General features: G+C 40.3%; 2 protein-coding genes across 8 annotated transcripts in view; both read right to left on the reverse strand.

Moving 5' to 3' along the window:
- Positions 1–11,396, reverse strand: part of ep300b (EP300 lysine acetyltransferase b) — a 34,779-nt gene extending 23,383 nt beyond the window's left edge. For 2 of the 6 annotated variants that reach the window (XM_030141809.1, XM_030141808.1), the window contains exons 1-12: positions 9,259–11,396; positions 6,823–7,433; positions 5,137–5,316; positions 3,653–3,959; positions 3,050–3,163; positions 2,578–2,820; positions 2,029–2,134; positions 1,794–1,922; positions 1,551–1,668; positions 751–934; positions 503–580; positions 70–155 (exon numbers count right to left, since the gene is read on the reverse strand). In XM_030141809.1, coding sequence (XP_029997669.1) covers positions 70–155; positions 503–580; positions 751–934; positions 1,551–1,668; positions 1,794–1,922; positions 2,029–2,134; positions 2,578–2,820; positions 3,050–3,163; positions 3,653–3,959; positions 5,137–5,316; positions 6,823–7,433; positions 9,259–9,352 — 2,250 coding nt within the window. In that variant the 5' untranslated portion in view covers positions 9,353–11,396. The remainder of the gene's footprint in view (positions 1–69; positions 156–502; positions 581–750; positions 935–1,550; positions 1,669–1,793; positions 1,923–2,028; positions 2,135–2,577; positions 2,821–3,049; positions 3,164–3,652; positions 3,960–5,136; positions 5,317–6,822; positions 7,434–9,258) is intronic. The other 4 variants (XM_030141812.1, XM_030141813.1, XM_030141811.1 and 1 more) reach the window with 2 other exon arrangements.
- A 760-nt stretch (positions 11,397–12,156) lies between these two features.
- Positions 12,157–25,388, reverse strand: xpnpep3 (X-prolyl aminopeptidase 3, mitochondrial). 2 transcript variants are annotated; one of them, XM_030140664.1, is made up of 12 exons: positions 25,259–25,388; positions 25,053–25,168; positions 22,668–22,790; positions 21,937–22,124; positions 21,606–21,825; positions 19,087–19,271; positions 18,929–18,991; positions 18,727–18,840; positions 17,489–17,574; positions 17,044–17,227; positions 15,618–15,738; positions 12,157–15,031 (listed from the first exon to the last, which is right to left on the reverse strand). In XM_030140664.1, exons 2-12 carry the CDS (start codon positions 25,120–25,122, stop codon positions 14,865–14,867), a joined length of 1,521 nt encoding a protein of 506 aa, XP_029996524.1. In that variant the 5' UTR covers positions 25,123–25,168; positions 25,259–25,388; the 3' UTR covers positions 12,157–14,864. The 2 variants fall into 2 exon arrangements, with proteins under 2 accessions (XP_029996524.1, XP_029996525.1); XM_030140665.1 differs by lacking the exons at positions 12,157–15,031; positions 15,618–15,738 and adding an exon at positions 16,587–16,902 and having other exon boundaries at positions 17,023–17,227.
- Positions 25,389–25,402: the final 14 nt, after the last annotated feature.

A 25,402-nucleotide genomic window follows, 5' to 3' on the forward strand; every position in this document is an offset into this window, starting at 1 on the left:
CTGTGAATTTTTCAAGGCCTTATGTCTAACAATAATTTATAAGAGAGACAGTAAGTAAGGGAAGCCAACCTGGCTCATTGGAGCATTATGAGGAAGAGGAGGTGTTGACCTTTGACCCATAGACTGCATCCCCATTTGACCAAACTGGTTCATACCTGAAGAGGTGAAAGAAGAAAATGAGAGATGAGGAGATGTCAAACAAAGAGTAAAAAATATTTGCTTCCCAAGTATGTTAATCTTTTTATCTTCAAAATACAGTGTGTTGAAATTAAGACTTTATGGTTTAAGTAATGATAGCACTAGTTCACTCACAGATGCTCTTTAGCCTACTATTCAATGAACAGGGTAGCAGAATAGTTTCAGCAAGCAATACAGAAGCCAGATTATTCAGACTGAACTTACATTTTAAAACATTTATCTACCATGATCCTCTATTTACACACAATACACTTCTGTATGCCTGCTTTTGTGCTAATGTTGTTTATACAGTTAAACAAATTACCTGCTGGGTTCTGCATCCTGTTGACCATCTGACTGGGTCCTGTTGGTCGGACCATGGACGGATCTGCATGAGGACCATCTGATGAAACAATGAGTTACCACAGATTGTGGACTTAATATCTTTCCAGGAATATTAAGCATTTTTTTGGCAGGTTTTTTTTACTATCATTTAAATATCATTTGAGCAACATATTAATTTAACTGGTTCCTAGCATACATAGGGGAGGGGAATAAAAGTATGTTACTTACTTGGGGGTTGTCCAGGGGCCATGGGTGGCTGTCCCATGCTGGGAGGCCCTTGTGGTATCCCTGAGGAGGCCATGCCAGGCTGGCCAGGCATCATGCCCTGCTTCTGGAGCCGTGTCCTCCTCTTTTCCTCCAGCTCCTTTTGGATTTTATAGATCTTCTCTGCCAGGAGGTGGTAGTACTCCGCCTGACAGGAGGAAAGATGGATGTCATTCCAAAAGTACAGAAAAAAAATGTGTTTCATTTACACGTCCTTGACATTTTATATACACAAAACAATTTCATACCAAATTTAAACCCAGGTACCGCATTGTGGTTGAACTTGTCTGTTTTGGTTGTTTTTTTTTTAGTTTTTCCTATACCAAGCAGCTTTACGACATGGAAAATAAGCATATATTACTATATACTACAATACTATATATTACTTATATACAGGTCCACTGCATCACAGAGTCAAAAAGAGTCCTGTCTATCACTGAATCATGGGTAGTTTTTAGTATTAATGTTGAGGATATCAAGTCTTGATGAATGGAATCAAAACAATGGTGGAGTAATCACTGTTTTCACAGCAGCTCTGTTTACACCATGGCACAAAAAACAATGTTAGAGATCTTTTAAATGCAACATGGTAATTAATGGGCAACAAACAATATAGTTGTGTAACGTTGCATTAGATTAGATCTTGGTGAAAGTAGATATCAATCTAAGCAATTTGGTCTGTTTGATAAAACTATGAACATTTGGTAGCCACCTCTTGTAGCTACACAACAACCTCTACTGCTGTATATGTGTCGGTTTCTTACCCGACTATTGGCGGACTCGTACATGTCACCCTCTACTTTTCGAGCGTAAGATACCAGATTTTCCATCCGTCTATCCTTCAGTGCAGCAGGGTCTGGAGTCGGGAAGATGGCCTGCACACTGCTCATGCACACAGATACATAAAAACAACAAGGTCATCCATGGAGTGCAGAGACACCCAGCTGAAATTCAGTGTGATTTAGTGAGATTTTTTAGGGAGCGCTTGCAGGACACAGCAAACTCACAGCTTGTGAACAAGGTGGTTCCGGAGGTCCTGTGTGATATCTTCATGCCAAGACTTCCTCATACCTGGAGCGGAAGGATTAGTAGCTGTAGGCATAGAGCCCAGGGTCCCCACACCATCATTCATTAAACTGGGGAAACAAAGGAGAGCAAGCCAGGGGTAAGACATTTTCAACACACAACTAATTTTGACCACATTCTCATAGAAAAGTGCAGAGCTGTGAGCCGCAGTCCTACCTCTGTGCATTCATGCTGTTGTGCAACATGGAGTCTGGCAGTAGGTTAGACTGCTGGTTGGGAGGCTGCACCCCCACTCCACCATTCACTCCCATAGAGTTTCCCCCTGGGAAAAAAAGGGTCATCTTAAACACACAGTATGTAATTTCAACAACTTTGAGTAATAAAAATATAATACAAAAAGATGTAAATGTGATGAGGCACAGCAGATGAAATCTGTCTGACGTGGCTCAGGATGTAGTTCAGTGACATTTTTGATAAACTTTCCACTGGATTACTGTGTTATGATATCATACGCAATGGTGCCATTTACAAGCAACCAAATCAACAGGCTATCACACTGAAAAAAACTACATATTTTTCTGACTTTGAACATTGTTGGAGACATAGAAACACAAGTAAACTAAATATAACTGAAGTCTATACATTTTTAATGCAGAACTGTTGCACTTAAGTTTAAGAAGTGGGCATTTCTGGCAATGCATTGCTCACCAGCTCATTTTTTTTTTTTTTTTTTTACATTTTTGCACAGTTTCATCATCAACTCACCCATGTTGCTCAGAGTCCTCATCCCAGGCTGCCCCTGCAGCCCCTGGTTTGGCATATTGGCCTGAGGTGGCTGTTGTGGCATCTGGTTGCCCTGGTAAGTGAGCCCAAGGGCAGCGTAGGCCCTCTCTATGGAGCTGGGGTCGATCTGGCTGGGGGGATTCAGGTTTGGAGAGTTGGCCTGTCCACCTGGGACCCCTGGCCCTAAGGAGTTCACCAAACCCACCCCTGCACTGCTGACAAGAGCTATGTAGAAAAGAACCAAGGGAAAACCATAGAGGGGAAGAGGGGTTAGAGGACAGGCAACAAAAGGTGAGCATCACTGGATTTAAAGCTGCTTCATTTTTAACCTTTTTAGTAGATACTGTCTAATAATTGAGGGGAAGAACCCATTTTTCATCATGTACGCTGTTTACATACAAACAAACACACACACACACTACAACATCCACATGTGTAAATGGCAAACACTCACACTGCTGGTTCCTCTTGTCTCCAGCATTCTTCAGTGGCAGACATACAGGACAGTCGTGTCGTGTGCAGTTCTTCCAATGAGAGATGATCTGTCTGGATGAGGCACAGTGAGCCACTGGTGGAAAAGAGACAAGAGGGAAAAACAATGAGAAAAGGCAAAAGTGAAAATACAAAAAAAGTGAAGGATGTACACACGAGCAAGTGAAAAGCAATATTGTGAAGGAGAAGGAAATAGCACGGACACAAGAAAACAATGATACAGAAAAAAGAAAAATATAAGAGTCTAAAGGAAGAGAGAGAAGCCACAGCTTAAGAGAGTTATTGTATGAGTCAGTCAGGACCATAAAACTACATTCGAATGGACATTATATTACATTACATTCGTAAGGAAAATTATAGAAGGAGAGCCAGCTGCAGTGAGAATAACTCACTGTGATACAATGAAAAACTGGGAGATGAACCAAGAAGGGACATAAACAACATACAAGAACAAGAAAAAAATGGAATTGCTGCAAATACATGACAATGTTAAACACTGCCTTGTGTTTATGATATAACCCACACACCACTAAAGTAGCAATCACCATAATTCAAACAGACTCACCCTGGCAGGACTTGCCAGCCTGGCAATGAGTCATGTGGTTGAGCACGTTCTTCATGGTGCGGCAGTGGGGCAGGTTACACTGCCGCACTTCCCCGTTGGCTTGCTCCCTCCGCTGGCACTTGTGTGCATGGAGCAAAAGCACCAGCTGCTGTTGAATCAGCTTCCGCTTCTCAGGGTCTGCTGTAGGGGGCGCTGTGCCAGGACCTGTCCCTACAGCACCAAGCCCAACCTGGGCCCCTCCAACTGCTGCTGCTGCTGCTGCTCCGACTGGTACACCGCCCACTGCTGCAGGCTGCTGCTGGGAGGCCTTGGATAGAGAGAAGACAAGTTAGAGATGGTGGTTTAGCTACACCATGTCACTGTACAAGTTTAATTTACAGGAACGCATCCATCACAGATCGTGAACCTCCTTACAATAAACACTTGCTAACAGCTCAGCAGCTAACAAGTCAGTTCAGTGCAACATCTTTAGAGAGTTTTGTGCCATCTAGGTCATAAGTGGTCCTCCATGTATTGGCACACAGCTTACTGAATTAAACAGGAGTTAATAGCCTACAGCAGCTCACTCCAATCTGACAAGCAGTTCAGGTAAATTTGGATGATGTTAAGCCTCACTTCAAACAGGACTCATTTCTCTGAGATAGGTTAGGTAATGGTAATTATGGTTTGAGCTCATTCATCACTGAAATCCCATGAAAGGCAAGCAAGTCAGTGATTTCCTTGCGAGGACTCAGCCTAAACTGCACATCCCATGAGACCACTACCAGGGAAAATAAGGTTGAAACATTTGAGAACCTGAAAAGAGCTGTCGAAGTATGAAGTGTGATTGCGAATGCACCTTAGGTGTTATGACTGCACCTGGTTTATATCTGCAGAGGCTTCTGTTGGTAAAGAAACTAATTTCACTGCACCCATACATGGAAACTAGTGCGATCATCACATAGCATGACCCTTTCAGTGGGAACTGACAGAACTGATAAATATTACCCTTGAATTATCTATGATGTCATGAGATAGCTTTTGTTATGATTTGGTGCTATATAAATAAAATTTGACTGATTGATTTGATGATTAGTGTGTGTACAAGGATGTGTGTGCTGAGGTCTAATCTATTACACCACTTGCAGCAGCAATGACTGGTAGCAAGTTTTATTGTATTTTTTCTGAGTTCTACAACAAAGATGATGCAACAACACTCATGCAGGTGTACAGACACCTTTGTTCTAATATCGCTTGAGCAAAATCTACCACACTAAGAGTAAAATGGAATATTTCAAACGAGGAAGAAAAGAATTAAGTGCAGTGTATATTTAGCTTGATTTAAAACCATTCAGAAAAGAGGAGACCCAAGTTAATGTGGAATCTAAATCATATTTTTGTGTAAATAAAGTTATCAAACATCCTCAGTTTAATAGAGGCTTCTGTAAAGGCTTAAAATCTTGTCCCCCTGTAAAGTAAACTGACAAGTATCAAGCAAGACCTACCATCCCAGGCATGCTTTGGCCCGGTACTGTCTTCTTGTCCATGTTAAACTGGTTGGCCATACTGTTTTGCAGACCTGCCTTATTCTGGAGCTGTGGGCCCAGCCCTGCTCCAGGCAGCCCCTGGCCAGCAGACTGGCCGTACGGACCACCATAGGGGCCCGCATTGGCCATCATATTCATCTGGAGAGAAAGGTGATGAGGAGAGCAACAGAACAAAAAGGAGGAGGAGGGACGGGAACAAACCAAAAGTTAACAAATAATCAGTTGTCACTATCAGCATGATGGAAATCACTGCAGCCAAATACAGTTTTCTGAATGTTCAGAACAGTCCAAGAAGAGAGTGGTAATAGTAAAACAGTGGCGAATCTTTCCAAATACTGTTTGTCATCACAGCTTGTAATGACTTCTACTTGTGACTGTACATTACAAAGGTACTGTCTTCTCCTTAAAAACACTGAGTCAAGATGTAAATGCCTCCTTTTAGGCCTTGCAAATAAAGTCATCACAAGCCCGCTGTAATTTTTAGTTACTTCGACGTCCCCGTCAAACTGTTATTTATTTCAGCATCAGCACATTTTAAACATATGGCTGAAGATCTAATAAGGATGCTACCAACAATGTGAAGTACTTTAACCACTGGCATGTGACCAAGAGACTCACGAAACTGTTTACGCCATCTGAGCACTGAATGAAAAAATGTTCTCTGCTTGTTGCATTATTTCCTTTATGCTCTGCATGGATATCAGTATAAAAATGTGTACATGTGTATGATTAGTTAAAGTTCAGGACTTCCGGCAGATGCACAACCATAGAGGTTTACACCAAACTACCAGACTACACACTTGTTTGCAGCACTGCCTTCACACTGTTAGAACTAAAATCATAACCATCATGTGGGTTGTGCAGAGGTTAACCATAACAACCACAGAGTGAACAGTGATGGTAGTCCAAAACATAACCACACTCATACCTGCACCTGTTTTGGAACTCACGTCACATTAGCAACCACTATAGATGTACTACTGATTCTCTCCATTTCTAAAATGATGTGCAGGAGACTTTAGTGCATAAATTTTGATCAGATGACATAGTGACAATAGTCTGGAGAAAGGAAAAAAACAATAGGCTGATAGCGCTGAAAAAACACCATGCATATCTGAAATTAAATACCTCTCACTTTTACAAGGGAATAATCCAAGTCAAAGCAATAAATGGTCAATAAATCTGAATCAATACGCATCAAACTAAGAAACAAATTAACTAACTACATGGGAGTGATGTTTATCTGTTGAGGTATTCTTTTCCCTCCAAATTAGAAATTTCCTCTTTAGAAGCCTGATATTAGCTATTATTGTCAGCTTCTGTTGATATTAATAATTTGTAAAAAATGTTGTGTTGGTGCTGATCAATCAACCAAATCCAATTACAGTCACTGGTTTAAACCTGAAAATACCATTTCAGTGACTGGAGTTCAATAGTTTTGATGACTGAGATTCAGGATGCAGCTCTTTAAAAAAAAAAAAAAAATTCCTTGAAAAAAATGTTTTTTTTTTTGATATAGGGTGTTAGCTGATGATAATTAACATGGTGGCATAAAAACATATAGGCCATCACAATTAATCGTCAGCTATAGAACAGTTTCTATAAAGGTGCACATTTTTTGGCCCTGCTACTGAGTATGCTTACCTTGTTCAGTGCCCCAGGTTGCTGTGGTCTCATCCCTGCCTGGCCCCCAGGGCCCATTTGTTGACCTCCTGGTTGCTGTTGTAGGGTTTCCGCCAACAGGTTACTATTGTTACCCATGGCTGCACTGCCAGGGTAACCCATTCTTGGTGAGCCATTCATAACCTGCGCCCCCATTAGTCCTTGCTGCTGCTGTCCAGCATTACCCTTCTGGGCACCCATCATGGCGGCTGCCCGATTGAGTGCTGCCACCCCTCCAACCATCCCGACCTGCTGCATTAATCCAGGCTGTTGCTGCTGGCCCTGAGGGGGCATTCCTTGAGGTCCACTGGAGGAGACATTGACACCCCCCAACATCCCCATGGCGGCCCCTGGTCCTGTGTTGTTGGGAGAGGGGCCACCCTGCTGTGCTGGTGCTCCAGCACGCAGAAGTTCAGACAGCTGTTTGTGTTTTGAAGCTGCATCCTGGCCTCCTCCGATGCCAATCCCTCCTCCAAGCCCTCCAAGACTGGTGTGAAGCTGGCTGGCATCCCCTCCGTTTGTCAGCCCGAGATCGGAGGAACTGATGAGCTCATCTGGGAGGTCATGCTCCAGGTCAAAGAGAGAACCAAAATCTAGACATGAAGAAAAAGAATCAAACTATAAGCAAAGAAAAAATACTAATTTGGTCCACAAAGCTGAATAAGCAGCATATACCGCCACAATTCTTAAGACTACTTTAAAGAGCTTAGACATTAGTTTAACATGATCAAAAAAAACTTAGTTTCAACTGCAAATCTGAAACCTAGATCTTGACAGCGAGTAAAGCAACAGCGGCCTCTCATAGCCTGGACTTCTCTCCTGGGCATCAGTTCGCGGTTTGATGGGATGCCAAACATGGAGAGTGAACGCAGTAGGGTCAGGGTGAGAAGCCGCAGAGGGGTAAACACTACAGTACCTAGGTGTAGCAGATGTTTGCATTGGATCTAGAGTAGTGCAGTCCAAGAGTATGAAGCAGGTAAAAGGTATTAGATGTATAACCACTACAAAAAGTCAAGTTAAAAGTAAAAAAAAAAAAACAAAAAAACCTCAAGTAGACCCTCAGCCCACCATAATACAGCAGTTATTTATACAATTTATGTCACAAAATAAGTTGGTATATGCTAAAGGTCCCCCAAAAACATACTGCATGTATAATGCACTTTTATATAAAGCTGACAATGGTGAGATGGTTCCTATAATAAACACTGACTTTTTAATGAAATGTTTTTTAATACTACAAAAAATAACTGAAAATCACTGCAATCCTAAGTCTAGGTACAAGAGGATACAACAGAAGAGTTAACAGCTTCTTGCTCCATGTGTGCGTATGAAATGTATTTACAATGATGCTTTAATTCACAATAAAGCTAAAAGGCATTCAAGTGGTCTGTTTGGTTAAAGTGTTGGGTCGTTTGGAGAAGTCTACTGCTAAAAGTGCTGCGCAGGGTTACGGTGCAAAGCCAGACAATGGAGGGGAACAAGAATGGGCTTCGTCGATAGTAAAATTGAGAAACTAAAATCCTTTGAACAAAAGACATGAAAGAAGACATTTCAGAGACAGGAGTTTTGCCCTTTCATTTACGACGCGATTACACTGTTAAATCTGGCACACAGCTACATCTACAGCTGGACAACACCGCTTTGCGCAACTTTAATGATGTGTCGAACAATAGCTAACTGATACACAATGGTTCTTTTAAAACTGAGAGCATCCTCACTGCTAACAAAACCTCCCGTTTACCAATTACACGACCACATGTACTCCTCCTGCTATAAAAACAGCTATAGCACACTGTGAAAAGTTGATCTTGTTTAACTAATCGTGACTTATTTCTCTGCTAGTCAGCTACCGAGCTCAGCTGAGCCGGTGTTGGAGGGTTATCAGCCTAGCTAGTTAGCTAGCTCGCTCGGTTACCGTTACATTCTTTCAAAGCGGGTTTAGACCAATTATTTAACACTATTTTGCGGGGTATTCATTAAGTCTGTTTTTTATTGTGTATATGTGCCCTCGCCCCTCCAGCTAATTGACTTTTGAAGTATGTAAACAACTTGAAGAAAACTGGGGTGACCGACTCTTCCATTGTTTGGAGGAGGATCTTTTAGTTAGTAGCTAGTTAGCTTCTTAAGGCTAACACATCAAAACATCACTGTTACAAAGTTAACCCTGCCGCCAGCACTAACTACATCATATTTTCTCTTTGGCTATTCATATTCTCAGACTAGCTAGCCCATTTAAACCATGTTACAGGTATATTCTTTTCAAAAGCATTACTTATGGAGAAACTGTGTCAGAACATCTAGTTAAGTTGCTTTGCAACTCTGCAGGGACTCCTTGATTCTGGCCGGTAATAAGAGCACCAACACTCGATACTAGTTTATGTTTTATCACCAAGTAAGTAATACATGCAGTATATTTACCATTCCCATCACTGGCAGACACCGAGAGAGCTGGAGAAGACAGCTTGGGCCTCTTGGCTGAAGGCGGGCCGGACTCCAGGACATTATCGGCCATATTTTTCACGAATTAAAAAAATACTGTAGATCCACGAAGGGCAAATTTATTTCCCTTATTTGCGTCTCCTTATCCCTTTAAGAAATGCTTCTGATCGTTCCCCCACCGCTTGGGGGACGGTAGGGGAGAAGACAGCAATGTTGAACTCTCTCCCCCACAGCCCTCTAGGTTTATTCCTCTCTGCAGATATCAGCCCCCCTCCCCTGTCGGAGATTTTGTTTCTTCACAGATTTGAACAGGAGGAGGTGGGAAGGTGGAGTCGGCGAAAAGGCAAGCGTGCGGCCCTCTGTCAACCTCATGTAGCCTCTTCTGCGACACAAAAATTGTCCCGAGATCCGTCCTCCGTGGTGCGTTCAGTCTTGTCCGCCATAGTCGGCGGAAAATCCTGTATTTCAGGTCTGAAACGCTCCAGTGAAGAGTCTGTCCAGGCAACGAAAATGAGAATTGTGGTCCAAAAACATAAAGCAGAAGTTTTCCTCTGTTAACTTTTGGTTTTCTCATGCAACAGTTAAGAGATGCTCTGTTGCATTTACCATTTCTCTCAGCTCATCGGACATCTCACTGCTGTCACTACCACGGATTCCTTTACAAACTAAAAAGACAGTCCACCGGTGTGTGGAGAACCCCAGCAGTGGTTTGCAAACACAATTAAAGCATAAGTGGTACTCTCAAGTGCAATACTGGAGAAAAAAGTACTTGCATTGCCTTAACAGTAACCGAATAAATAGTATAACAGTTCTGCAGAAGGATGAAAACACTGGAGTCCAACACTTAGAGTTTATAGAAAATCTATTGCGAATGCATATTTTCATGCATTTGTTTTCTTTTGCATGTGCATGCCGACTAGATTGTGCACTTAGTGTGTGACCATGCAAGGCACTGGGTCAGAAACAACGCACTCATATTGCACATTTGGTTGTTGCAATCTTTAGCATGAGTACATCTATTGCAGTCAGTGGGCTTGCAAAGGTGGAAATTGAAGATGTTGTCATAAATCAGTGCTCTTGTGCAATCGATTTTGATGCAGACTTGATTTCTTGGACAGTATAGTTCTGGAGGGCAATCATAGCACTAATTGCCAATCAGCGGGCAGTCAGATTGATCCAATTAGTTTTATTTTGCAGAGGACAATCTGTGGGGTTTACTATCTTGTGTTCCAGAAGAGGTTCCTCCTCCGGTTCCTCGTTTGGTTTCAACACTTGAAATCTCAGGAAAAAATGAAAAAAATAAAAAGAATCACTCTCATCCCCCGAAATGTCTATCAGCCACTGCTTGTAAGATGTCTTGGTCATGCAAGCGAGGAAAAAAGAGAGATCTTATCCCGAAGCAGGAGCGAAGCAGCGGCGGACAGCAGACAGGCAATAAACGTGATAAAAGATGACGGTGGATCGCTAAGAAATTATGGCTATTTCGGAAGCGGAAAGCTTCAGCTCGGCACAATAATGTTGACACCTCCCTTAAAATATTTTGGACTGAAAAAAATCCTCTCATTGACTCTTTGTGATGGAGAATGCCCCCCTTCGTGTCGATCCTGGCAATTTTCCCCTTCTCTTTAAACCCGTCTTTCTTTCCACCTCTCCCTTCTGCCCGGCAGCAATTTATTTATATAATTGTCTATGCGGACTCTTTCCTTCCTCCGCGACGGACACATAATGATCTTTCATGTTGATGTTATCCCCTTTTCGCAGGTTTTTCCTCCTTAGAATAATATATAGCCCTCTTCCGCCTCTCCTCTCCGCTCCGCAAAACACCCCCTTCCTTGGATTTTTCGGAGTATTTCCTTCTCATGCATTCATATATTTATATATATTTATATATATCACCCTCTCGGTTTTTTCTTCCTCAGACGTCTTATCTTTTTGGTGATGCTCTCTCTCTTGATAACACGGACAGGCTTTCGCCACTTTTTCTCCCGGCGCTTCCCGGAGCGGCTGCCTTCGGTTGCCGGAGTCGCTCCTTCTCTCGGTTATCTCCTCCTGTTTCTGACGGTCTGTCCGCACAAACAAAATGGCGGCTTGTTGTTTCTACTCCTCTGATACGGGGGGAGGGTTGGAGGTACAGCAACATTAGGCGTGAAGGGGGAGGAGGGAGGGAGCAAGGGAAGAAGAGGGGAGGCTGTCTTCGTAGGTGTTCGGAATTGTCCGGAAACCGGTTTGGGCTCTGTGCAGCTCCAGTTTTCTGCTGCTCAGTCAAAACAGCGCATACTGTTTACCAGGCAGCGACATGTTCACTTCCTAAAGCACGACTTTTACATTTGTTCTGCAAAGATGTAATCAGGCTGCAAATAACAGCCATGCACTAAAATGCTATCAGAAGCATTATTATTGAAACGCATTCATTAATTCATGCGTAAACAATATTTTATTTATGCAGCAGGTCAATGTGGTGCTGATTTTAACAACTGCATAAAGTTTAATTAAGCATGTTTTATTAGCAGCTTCATGTTTTTTCAAAGTAAAACATACAAAGTGACTTTTACTGTTAAATAGATGCATAACTTCATCAAATGTGTACTTGACTACAGCAAGTGCAGTTGCAAACACCAGTGTATAAAAACTACTGAAAGGAGTCACCTACTGAGAACATGGAGGCTGACCAGTTTCCAAGGTGGACATATGATCAAGTGTATTTCCCGCCAGTAGAAGAAGCTGGCAGCTTTTAATGCCTTGATTTGATAGGAGAAAAACTTAGGATGATGGGAATGAGATGCAGTCCAACCTGGGACGCTGCAGTTCATGGCCTTGTCTTAAACCTGGATGTTCAATCATAATTTCTTACATCATAGTGTCCATATCAAATAAACTGAATCAAACCAATATCATTTATTTGTTATGAAAGACAGAACCATATCTTTAAAATATATTGTATATGAACACATTTTTTCCCCTAAAATTTTCACACACATACACACACAGGAAATTTTACATCAGTTGACACATTTTAAGCCATTTCAGTGCAGCGTTGTAACTTATCATTCCAGCTGTTGTTCATTTTGTTTTTTCTGTGCATATACATGATGGTCAGAGACACACTTTGGACTTTGCCGACCACCCTGGAGTGAGTGCATATTCAACATTTGATGTTCTAGGACACTTTGACACCTACCTCTGGACTTTCCCATTTTCCATTCTGATCTGAACTGGACTTACAGGTGCAAAACCTCACAGCCACAGAGTGGACAAAAAGGGGTGTTTGGTCCACCCAAAGGTTGTGGTCTCAGTCTGGATCAAACTTAGCCGTGGTTCACTGTACAGAAAACACTTGTAGGATAATTTAGACTTTTAGATCTATCACAGGACGATATGCAAAGCTATGGTTGTCAAAAACAATAGAAGACAAACAAAAGAAGTAAAACGTGAGGTAAATTACAGTTTTTCTCAGTCGCTTTGGTACATTTCTTAGATCAGAATTGAAATTCTCAAAACGACTTGTTCAATCTTCACATCAATGTCACTTGTTCACATCAAAAAAGCAGTTTCTCATTTCTTTGAACAAGTTGCAAATGCTTTGGTACATCCATGCAAATGATTATGTACAATTCTCTGCTGTTTCCTACAATATCAGTTGTTTCTCATGTTGATCAAAATGTATTATAATGGGTCTCTGTTGAATAGTCTCAACCCCCACAACATTTAGGCGTTAGTTCACTGCATGAGTCTTTACAGGCAAAATGGTTGAACAAGTTGTCATAATATGTCAAGCCTATTTCTATACATTTCCATTAGACATTTTTTTCTAAATCTGTCCTGAATTGGTAAATTGCTCCCTGGTGAATCTTGACTTTCTCTAACAAACAGAAGATATTCGGATGAGAATTTGTGGCCTAACAGACAGGAATGTCAGGAGGTATACGGAGACTGCACTCTAATTCCTACAGCACTGCATGTACTGTTTTCCCTAAGGAGATTGTCCTATGTACACATTTCTACTTTAGTTTTTTTTCCCTTCATGCTATACAGTGCTGTCTTTTCCTTTCTGTAGCGCAATGACATGGTCTGTCAACAAATTACAGTACAAACAGTAAGAGCGTAAATGTGAATCTTGTCCAGTTTCTTGCAATCAACCTCCCACATTCACTAAGGTGTAACTTAAAATTTACAATAATTGTCATTAAAACTTTAGCCATAGTTTACATCAGAACATCCCTCCAGAGTACACTGTTATATTGACAACATGACAAAGCAATTTGACTGTCTTATCCGTACACAATGACACGAAGACTTGTCATTCTGATGGAACTAACATGTTCATTGACACAGATATTTACTTTTGAAAGATGAACAAAGGATTTTGAGCAAGAGACTGGCTTTTGCAGGTAATCCATGGTGTTTTGCTATTTGTACAAATTGTTTTGAGAAACACACTTACTGTTTTGCAAATGTCGAGGATAATTCGAGAAATGTACCAAAGCCACTGAGAAAAACTGTAACAACAAACTGCCTTCTGACACACAGTCGTCTATAAAGGGGGATAAAGCACATGTAGAAGTTGACAGTTGGGCGTATTAGTCTGCTAACCAAAGTTTATGTGTGAAAGCAAAAACATCAGACTTTCAGGAGTGAAAATATGATTAGAGAATAATATCAGTGCAGTATTTTTGTGTCTGAGATTCACATTACATTGTCATGGAGCACACGGGTTTAAAGTGAAGATGCTGACTCTTCATCAGCCTGGTTTTTGATTTGTACAGTTAGATTAAACATACAACATCATATCTATTTGTACCACAGATGGGATTTTTGTGGCCATCAGGGTGAAGGCGTATGTTTGTGTTTGGTTTTCTTCAATAGAATTTTGCTGATGCTCTAATATGGATGTTATTAAGACGATGTAGTGTCATGAGCAATGTCTTACTCAGTTATTACTGACAAGAGCTTGTACTGAAAACTATTGAAATTATTACACACAGCAGAAAATCCACTTCTTTGAAAGCAGACACTATCATTATATCACATGTAAAGAGATGTACATATGTTAATCACTTTTTCATTTTTATTGTGTTAATAGATTACAAGGTACTTTAAAAAAGTACCTTCTGTGAACAGTTTATACACCAGTTTTTATGTGGAGGACTTGAATTTTCTATGAAAACCCCTATACTCGCTACCAAGTGTCTCAGTGCATCTCTGCTGCTCCTCTACTGTAACAACAGTGTTCAGCCCTAGCTCAGAAATGGAGGCTACCAACATCAACAAAACAGCCAACACTCAGAACACAAACTCCAACACAAACTTCATATAAGCACACAGGCATATGCAAAAATAGCATATCACACCTGTGCATAGGGTTGGAAACATTATTAAATTATATCAAATCCATATTCTTCCACATGAGATTTCTAAGTTTTCATTGCCTCACTCAGATCGAGAGGAAAATCCTGTAATTTACCTTTAGTGTACCTGCACCCTGAACCTGATGATGTCATCACTGTGGAGACATTTGACAAACACTGTAGTGTGAGCACATCATCTACCATTAATGCCAGGCCTCACTTGGTCAAAGTGTACTTGTCCTATCTCTGGGCACATGCCTTCTCTACATCAGTGATGGTCTTTGGTGCATCAGATGACAGAATCAGAGGGCCTCCTTTGTCTCGGATCACCACGTCATCCTCAATCCTGATCCCTAGGCCACGGAAATGCTTTGGGGCCTGGTCATTGTCTTTGGAGATGTACAAACCTATGACAGGGAAAACAAGAGATTGGAATGTACAAAAATGTTGACTTAACTGTGATCACCCAGGCAACTGGGATGCTAAGTAGGCACATCTGCAATTTTTAAAAGGTAAAAGGTGTAACAATCATGCATGTTTTTGTGAAGTTTGTGTTAGGTCTGAGTTGTACTGGCAGTAGGCCATTTGCAGATACCTGTGACCTTAATTTCTAAGTTAACAGATTTTACTGTGCACACTGTCGCTGCTGTAGAATAGCAGATGGAAAAGTAAGCATGAATGTCATATCTTTGAATTTTTCACAGAAAATTCAGTGAGACATAGAAGTCTATCTGCAGTCTGACATCATGGATGTACATGACACACAAAATCAAGTACCCATTTTTAAGGTGCAGCACAATCCTATTACACTTCAGAAATAAACCGATTAATACATACAAATATTGAAATAAATACATCTAAATGATACATACAATTTTTAAATTTGTACATTTGTTGCCATTGCTACACATTGCACCTTTAATATGACATATTTTGATTATAACCACCTCACGTAGTTATAATAAGTGTCATAAAATCAAAGGATGTATATACCTGGTTCTATAGTGATGGCCATTCCTGGCTGTAGAGGTTGTGAGCGAGACAATTCAGGGGTATCATGGACATCCATTCCCAGGTAATGACCAACATGGTGAGGGCAGTACCGCCGTGCAGCCTGGAATAACGCATAAAATGATAGGACTTCAACAGTTCATCATCTACAATCTGAGAGAAGCCACAACGTACGTCTTAACATGGAGCTCAGAGATGTCACTGATTGACATCTCACTCCTACCTTAACAGAGGAATTGAATCTGAGAGAGTCTTTGCAACAAAATTACACATATTTCCTCAGATGATGTTGACTACTACACTCAAAAACAACTCCTCATGGCTGCTGTCGGGCTTACAAGATATAGTCTGCTGGAATAGGTGGGTGAGTGAAATAGTCAGCCAACTGTGACTCTCACTGTGTGCATGTTTGTGTGCATTCTCAATATGTATAAAAATAGGACCAATGGTAGCTCATTGGCATGTACTATCCAGAAGCAATAACTTGAATTTGCGAGGTTGTCAGGTTCTGTCTCTGTGTTAAGAGTCCTGTGGTCTTGATGAAGGAGATCAATCTCCCAATAGAAGTTGGTGGTACTTTCACTGGAGGATAACTCAACAAATTAAATGAAAGTCCACATATGACTTCCTATCAGTGCTCAATAGTATCCATTTCCATGTTATAAGCCATCAAAACATGGCCCATTATAAGTAAAGGCAAATGTTTAATATTTCAGAAATTTGTCAAAAATCTAAAAACCAAAATTTCTCCAAACTGTGAACAAACTTTGTAGACATTGTCCCAAGGAAGCTACATATAACATTTGAAATGAATCTGACCAGTTGTTTTGTCGGAGAAGATATCTGAAGAAATTGCTAACGAAGATGACAACGAAGACAATGCCGAGCATGGCGCCTTCACAATACCTCATGGCCTATTGGCCAAGGAACTAAAAAGAAATCCTGTAACCTCAAAGGTGCAACTTTCCACTGCAAAATATCAAGTTTAGACAAAGACATACATATTTTTGTGAGCTTCAGGGGTGCTTTAGTCCTTTCAATACCATTGCTCACTTCTACATGTGCAGATTTTCCATTAAAACATGTTCTCTCACCTGACACTATTTGTCAAGGCTATGTCACTGTGTTCTGCATGTATGTTACCCATGATGAGTGTCATTTTGTCAGTCTGAGGAAATATAAACAAACCAAACAAACCAGAGACTTTTCACCCTTATTCCAGAAGCTAGAGCTAATGGTGCCAGACATACCTCCAATGCAGAATGTGGAAACAAATCATGGGTGTAAAACTCAAGTCCCAGATTCTCTTATCCTCCATTTTCCTTCCCAACTCTAACCCTGACCCCTTTGAAATGACATATCAGTGATCATTATTTTCATTACGAAGCCTTAATTCTGTGATTTTTACCTTCAGTGCATCAGCATCAGTGGTACTGGCCATGAGAATACCTAGGCGCCTTAACTGTCGTCCCAACAGAGCTAGCATGGTACTATAGATGTGATCCAGACTGACGCCTGGGGAGCACAGGGACAAACAGGAGCGCTGGACCTCTAGGACAGCTTCGTACAACTCAGCCTGGGCAGGGCTGAATCTAACAAAGAAGAGGTGAGGGGACAATATGATTAGTGTTATTTTATGTAACTGAGAATGTAAAACTATAATTAATTATTATTAATGGTTTAATTTGTGTGGGCTCATTCACAACCATTTTTTAAAATGATAAACTCTGCTTTTCTAAGCTGTATTTATGAAAATCTCTTTGTGTCTCTAAAGTTTTTACCTTCATAATCTATGTTGCCAATGTAATATGTCATATATTACCTATTTCATGTGATTTTTTTCTTAAACTTACTTCCCATTCACAGGCCATGTTCGAGTGATATCACTGACGTAACCAAAGTATTCGCAACCGCCATCAAGTAGCACCATTTCACCGTCCTGAGAAAAAGTAAAACAGATGACATGATCAGATTTGCTAAAAACTAAGTACAGGGTGGGGAAGCAAAATTTACATAATTTTGAGGCAGGGATTGAAAGACAGTGTATGACCAATTAGTTTATTGAAAGTCATGAGAATTTATTTGCCACAAGAAAATTTACATAATAGAAAATGTTTTTATTCTATGTGTCCTCCTTCTTTCTCAATAACTGCCTTCACACACTTCCTGAAACTTGCGCAAGTGTTCCTCAAATATTCGGGTGACAACTACTCCCATTCTTCTTTAATAGTATCTTCCAGACTTTCTCGTAATAGTTTTGCTCATAGTCATTCTCTTCTTTCCATTATAAACAGTCTTTATGGACACTCCAACTATTTTTGAAATCTCCTTTGGTGTGACGAGTGCATTCAGGAAATCACACACTCTTTGACGTTTGCTTTCCTGATTGCTCATATGGGCAAAAGTTTCTGAAAAGGTATGGATAATAGTGTTAGGTATGATTATGACATCAATAGGTGTTTGGTTTCAAAACAATTGACGTAGTGCCTGCTGAGAAAAAAACAACTAAATGCTCATTGTAAATTTTGCTTCCCCACCCTGTAAAGCAGGGGTCTCAAACTCAGATCCTCGAGGGCCGGTATCCTGCATGTTTTAGTTGTTTCCCTCTTCCAGCACACCTGACGGTTGTTATCAGGCTTCTGCAGAGCTTGATGGTAGGCTTATCATTTGAATCAGGTGTGTTGGAAGAGGGATACATCTAAAACATGCAGGATAGTGGCCCTCGAGGACCGGAGTTTGAGACCCCTGCTGTAAAGGAAAGTCAGCTGAACAAAGAACACAGAACATTACACTTACTCATGTACTTAGAGAAAAGCTATTCAAAATTTAAAAAAAAAAAAAAAGAAACCTGGATATGTGTGGTAAAAGTATTTCTAGAGTTGTAAATTCATTTAAAGGAAACACCAGAGTTAGATATTTCAATAGACAGATACCAGATATATGCAGAAAAAGAGAAAATCACGAGGAGTTCGAAAACTTTCAAACAACGCTTATCTATACGAGAGACATTATTATAAGAACTATCAACATAAGAATTCATAGCATCTTATATTGACGGAACAGTCATTTTTATAGCCACACCATTCCTCACCTTGATAATTTGGTTGTTGTTTATGTAGTGCAGTGTATTTGCTCGATTTCCTCCAGCAACCACAGGTGGGTATGCCAGGAAGTTGGCGCCATGGATCCGATTCTCAAAATCAAACTGGAATTAAAGATTTTGTTAACTCACAACAGGATACACGTGACAGAGGAAAAAAATCATAAAGTGGCCATACAACAATTATAGATACTTTCGCAAAGAGCACAGCTTCATCTATGTCGCCTTGAGAGAGTGCCATTGTCCTCCTAAAAGCCTGAAATAAGAAAGAGTTGGAGTGAGGACATATGGACAAATTACTGTTCAGATTGACATATTTTTGGCAGAAGTGGTTTTGTTACACCAGCCTACCTGTGCTGTGATGTGACCTGCTTCTTGCATGAGTGCCACCTCTGCTGAGCTCTTGAGGGCCCTGAGAGAGTGTATGAGAGGTCTGAGGGAGCGTGGCATTGGACCCACCTCCAGCATGGGACTCACATGAGTCTGGTGGAGACGTGGGTGGGCTGGCTGAGAACTATCATACCACACCAGAGTGCCTAAAAGATTTAGGTTGGAGGAAAAATGGCAGATGAGCTATTTCCAATTCCATCACACTCAAAAATACAACACTTTATTTATTAAATGTTATTCTAATAATATACACAGGATGGCCAAAAATAAAAATCCCACACTATTTGACTGGACTGTGTTTACCTTTGATTACAGGGTGTATTCATCGTGGCACCATTTATGCCACACAAAACTTACGCAGTTACAATAAATGCCTCAATATTTCTTTCTGTCCATAGTTGCATTAATTTTTTGGCAAGAGCTTGTATTGATGATGTTGTAAAGTCACCTCCAACACATTCCAAAGATTCTCAGTGGGGTTCAGGTCCGAACTCTGTAGTGGCCGATCCAGGTGTAAAAATGATATTTCATGCTTCTTGAACCACTCTTTCACAAACCAAATGAACCCAAACAATCACTATTACCCAATGTTTTGCTCCCTTGCAAATTAATGGCCAATTAAGAAATAAGAAGCCACTCACAGCATCAGTTACGGTTAAAGAACTTGTTGCGGCTGAAACACATTAATCTCTGCAGTAATTATCCAATGATAGGATCTGAACTATTTGCTTAGCTAAATCCAGGTGAAGGACTTTTTTGGACCAGCTGTGTATATAGACGCTAAAAAAGGCAGTGGGGTGCCATGATATTTAGATGTAGTGGTGATGTAGTTGTGATGGTCTGTAACTGGACTTGAAGCTCCTGGAACCTTATGAGAAACTATACTATTACCTACCTTGAAATGAAATGGATTGTGGCATTAAATTGCATAAACAGATAAACTTAGCTGTAAAATGGCAATTCTTCCAACTAAGGCTTCTTTGTAAAAACCAAGAATTTTTTTTTTTTTTTAAATCAACTACTGATTTTAGAGGTGTTATACTTGACTAATCAGGCCTCATTGTCATGCCTACAACTGGTCCGAAATGCTGCTGTGTGTCTCCTAAAAAATGCTTTTGATAGTCTTATTTATGATCTTTTGTGTGTGTGAGTGTGAGTGTGTGCGTGCATGCGTGTGAACTAGATATTGTATTTTTACTGTTTGCACTGTGTGGCTCTCGTATTTGTGTTTATGCACAGTATTAATTCTATGTACAGCACTTTGGAAAACAGTGTTGTTGTGTAAAATAGGCTTTGTAATTAAAGATTGAATTAAACTAAAATGGAAGTAGATAATGAATATAAATTAACCAGATGAACAAAAATGCCACCAAATAAATACTAATGTTGTTCTGTAACTATGGAACTAAGTATGGCACTATTGAAAAAGAAGGTGACAATATTTCATTGATATCTCTTAAGAACTGTGAATTTGGTCCAAACTCAAACATAATAGGTGATGATAATGCATTTTATCACTGGATACCATTTATTATAAAACTTAAAAATAGGACCAATGGCCCTGTAGCTTACCAGCCAAATTAAAAGCTTTGGGAAATGTATCCGGATGCCATTTATTATCACCCAGTTATGTGTATTTATTATATTACAGAAATGGCCCATGTTTTGGTCATTTTCCAATCAGATCTGTAAAAAATTCAAATTCCAACTTGATATCATTAATACTTACTGATTTATTGTACCAATCCACTTCCTATCTGTTATGATGGGAAAATTTTTCAAAGTCCCACCATATCCAGAATCAGATCCGGATCGAAATAATTTCAATACCTTGTGTTGACATCATATAAAGAAGCTGTATACCAAGTTTGAAGTCAATCAGAACTGTAGTTTGGGAGAAAAAGACGATTGAAATTTTTTCCCCATAAGAGCCCATGTTAAATTTTCCATAAGTTCCCGGATCCAGAAGAAGATCCTGATCAGCATGTGGCCATTATGTTTTGGTCATCTCCCCATCAGGGCTGTAATGTAGAAATTTCAGCTTGATATCATTTTTATTTACTGAATTATTGCATGGATCCACTTCCTATCTCTTATAATGGGGAAATTTTTCAAAGTCGCACCAAATCCAGAACCGGATCCGGATCCAAATAATTTACCTAACTTTTGTTGACATCATCATAAAGAAGCTGTATACCAAGTTTGAAGCCAATGGGAATTGTAGTTTCGGAGAAGAAGACGATTGAAATTTTTGTAACGGACGACAGATGACAAATGCCGCATGACAACAATAGCTTACGGCCTGTCGGCCGGTAAGCTAATAAAAACATGACTAAGGATATTATATTCTATTTATGCAGGTAGATCCTCATAAATCATATGCACAAAACTTCAATACTTGGCTGTCCAGAGCCCAACCCTCTTGTTTGGGCTCTAAACAAATCTTGGCTCTGTGGTCTCATGCCCCTCCTCACACCCACCTTTAAGGCTCTTAAGCACAACACCCAGTTCTTCTGTGCAGTGCACTCTCTCTATGCCTGTCAAAGCAGCTGCTCCATCTTTCCCCGACCGGGGCCCATCCCACAGCTCTCTCCCTGGGTCTCTGCGGGGGACAAACAAAATGGCCTGGTCTGGTCTCCCTCTCCCATGAAGAACCAAGGCACTGTCAGGCTCTAGGATGCCACTGAGGTAGAGGAAATCCTGTGGGACATTTAGCGTTGTGTTAATTAGTGAATTTATTGTAGATCTGTGTAGATCAGAAGTTTTCAACAGTCATACATACATAAGAATTTAAAGAAGTTAAACCCATACCTGATTTTGGTGGAAGGGATAAGGGATGTCATTTGTCATGTAGCGGGTTGGATGGGACAAAACAATCACCACATGGGTGCCTGAGGACGCAGATGGTCCCAGCCTGTCTGCTTGGGCCTCGATAAGTGAGGCCAGTCTGTGTCTGCGGAGTTCATATTCTGTCTGACTCAAGCCTGGGGTCACTTCACCTGTGGACAGAGGTCATTGAATAATGGATTATTAAAGCTGATATTACACCATCGTTTTATAAAAAGAATAAACCAATAGCTAATGATTGGCTGATATTATTGCATGTTGGGGAATTAATTTTTTTTACTGATATCGTAAGTGACTGGCCACTATTGGAGCCAGATCTGCTTTTAACAACAGCTTGTGAAAATGTCATAACTACACCAATAAATCAGACAACTAATGAATTCATCCATGTACATAGAATTTTAGCTTAAAAATCTGCACTTTTTTTTTTCCAGTACTTAGACATATAATGCTTTATTTTTTTTTTTTTTATCTAACATACAGTATGAAGTGGTGCATACATTGTAACGCAACCTGTCTGTGGTATAAATCCATATCTTTATTATTATTGTATCATAGAGAGTCTTAATCTTAACTATGTAATGAACCTGCCAATGATCTCACTAAAAACTGAAAGTACCGTAGGTTTACCTTAAAAACGGTAAATGAATTATTTGCTTTGAATTATTATTCACTCCACAGTAAATAACACTCACCATGTTTTATAAGGTGTGGATGACTGTAAGGGCTGGGTTGGCCCAGATACCGAGGTGGGACTGTCTTTGGTTTCAAACCTCCTGGTTTCACAGAAATATTTCTACACGGACACCAGACAGATCCTGTAGACAGCAAGACAGTAAAGGTGACAAAGGCTCACATAGTCACACAAGGCATCTAAGATACTGTATGCAGCTGCTTTAACCATGTTTTTTTTCATCTGGATACATTTTTCTCAAAGAAGACCATTTAAATTCATCACTGTTCTATAAATGTACAGTATGTTATGTTACAAGGGACGATGCAACAAAACAACAATGTTAGGTATATGACAGACAGACAACACAGATTTTTTTTCATATAGCTATTTGTCCAGATCATGTTTCTCACAGATTCCCAAATCTGTATTTGCCTTAGCCCTATCAGATTTTATGTGAGCTGTCAGAGTGATTCTTTGATGCTGGAAAAATCCAAGTTAGACTTGAACGTAATGACTGGATTAACCTGATGACAGAGATTGCATCATTTGATCTAATGATAGCGAAAATACATAACTGCAAAGAATCATATTTAATGGTCTGGAGGGACTTTCTGGCCTTTAGTAAAAGTGAAAATGTTTGCTTTGGTAGTACTGGTGCTCTAGAGGGGTTTTCAGTTCATTTATGTTTCTTGCCTTGTTTCAGCTGTAGTTTGTTTTATATGTAAACATACAGTCGTCCTCAAAATTACTTAAATCCCTGCCATTTTTTGTGATTTATATTTTTTGTTTTTTGCTTTGCCATGTTGAAAATTATTCATGCCCTAGGTTTATTAAGTCCAATGTCTTTTCTTAATAGTCAGTAGAGTAGCCTTGGTTCTTGATGATGGTTCCTGTTAGTGTCCACGGGTTCTCTTATGTCTCCCGTGGGATGTTGGTCCACTCTTCCTGGGCCAAAGCCTCCAGCTTGGTCTGGTTGGATGGTGTCCTACCCATCACTCTGGTCTTCAGCTCACTCCACAGATTCTCTATATGATTTAGGTCAGGACTTGACTAGGTCATGTCCTTAAACCACTACTGCACTACCTTGGTGGTATGCTTGGGGTCAGTGTCCTGCTGGGACATCCAATCAGGACTAATCTGGAGTTTCAGCACTTTCACACTGACATCCAGGATGTTGATAGTCATGTTGAATTCATGATGCCTTGTAACTTGATGAGGTTGCTGGTGCTACTAGCAGAGAAGAATCCTAGTATTATAGATGATAACCACAGCATTATATCCCCACCACCATAACAAAGGTATGAGAGTATCATGGGCAACCATCCAGAAAGTATTGCACAAAGGAAGTCTCCATGGATGCAGACCCAGGAAGATGCCATGACTCAGGATGAAACATCAGGAGACTCATCTGGCATTTGCTAGAGTTCTTCTTAACCAAAATCCTGGCTTTAGGTCATCAGTCCTGTGATCTGATGAAACAAAGATGAAGTTGTTTGGCCACATGGATGATGCCTACATCTGGAGGAAGCAACGATAAGCATACAAGCCGAAGAGCACAGTCCCAACCATCAAGCATGGGGGTGGCAACATCATGCTAGAGTGGACCAAAATCCCACAGGAAACATAAGAGAGCCCGTGGACATTAACAGGAACCATCATCCAGAACCAAGGCTACTCTATTGACTATGAAGAAAAGACATTAGACTTCGTAAACCTAGGGTATGAATAATTTTAAACATGGCATTTTTTGGAAATCCACAAATAAAATACTCCTGAAATAAAGAATTTCTTCAAGTGTTATTTGTTGTTATTCTCTTACTTGTGTATTACATATAAGTCACAAACAAACTTGACAAAACTCATTCATTTCATCACAAAAACACACACACACACACACACACACACACAAAATCACAAAAAATGGCAGGGGCATGAATAATTTTGAGGACGACTGTAATTTGTGTTGATGAATAATAGCCCACTGTTGAGATAATGCTGTCTTGCTCAGTGTGTGTTGTTAACTTTTGTTTGTGCGGGTTTTTTTTTTACAGATAGATAGATAGATAGATAGATAGATAGATAGATAGATAGATAGATAGATAGATAGATAGATAGGCCTTGTTGTTAGATATTGTCACTTTTGTCACTAAGCAATAAACAACTTATACAAGACAGTTTAATAAGTTTGTCCTTAAAAATGTATCTGATAGCTCTACTACTCTACAACTATCTTTAAACTAAAGCAATTCGCCGGCTGGTCCAAACTGTCACCGGTAAACAACTAAAGTCTGCCACTGACCCAGGTCAAATACATACATTCAACCCAGTGCTAGACCTCCATACAAACTGGTAACTCAGACAAAACGTTCAGTTAAGTATCTAAACGACAGGAAACAGATCTCACCTGGACTCCACTTTCGCCGTGGCAGCAGCCTGACAGCAGTCCTGACCAAGGTGCTTGTTGAAGGCAACATTGTTGCTGGACCCGAAGACGCCGATCCCTCACAGCATGCTGCTCCACTACGACATGACACACGGTCAGTCAACGGGAGAGTGGGTAACACACTGGATATTGACGGAAACGCATACAAATACGCTATCACAACTTACCGCGGTTTGTAGTGCCTTTTCCAACACTATACAGACATATTATTCCCTTATTTTCACAGTAACCTTAGCTAACTTGCTGTCCCATGTTACCTAGCCGCATTTATTTAACAATCCTTCACCTTCCCTGAGTTTGGTTTCGCAGGC

The sequence above is a fragment of the Sphaeramia orbicularis genome, chromosome 8, assembly GCF_902148855.1.
Source record: "Sphaeramia orbicularis chromosome 8, fSphaOr1.1, whole genome shotgun sequence".
NCBI lineage: Eukaryota > Metazoa > Chordata > Actinopteri > Kurtiformes > Apogonidae > Sphaeramia > Sphaeramia orbicularis.

Coding starts and splice junctions, on each gene's coding strand:
- xpnpep3 (XM_030140664.1), bottom strand. CDS start 25,122: ATGTTGCCTTCAACAAGCACCTTGGTCAGGACTGCTGTCAGGCTGCTG. Junction 18,992..19,086: donor CAGGTCACATCACAGCACAG/GTAGGCTGGTGT, acceptor TTCTTATTTCAG/GCTTTTAGGAGGACAATGGC. Junction 17,575..18,726: donor ACAACAACCAAATTATCAAG/GTGAGGAATGGT, acceptor ACTTTTTCTCAG/GACGGTGAAATGGTGCTACT.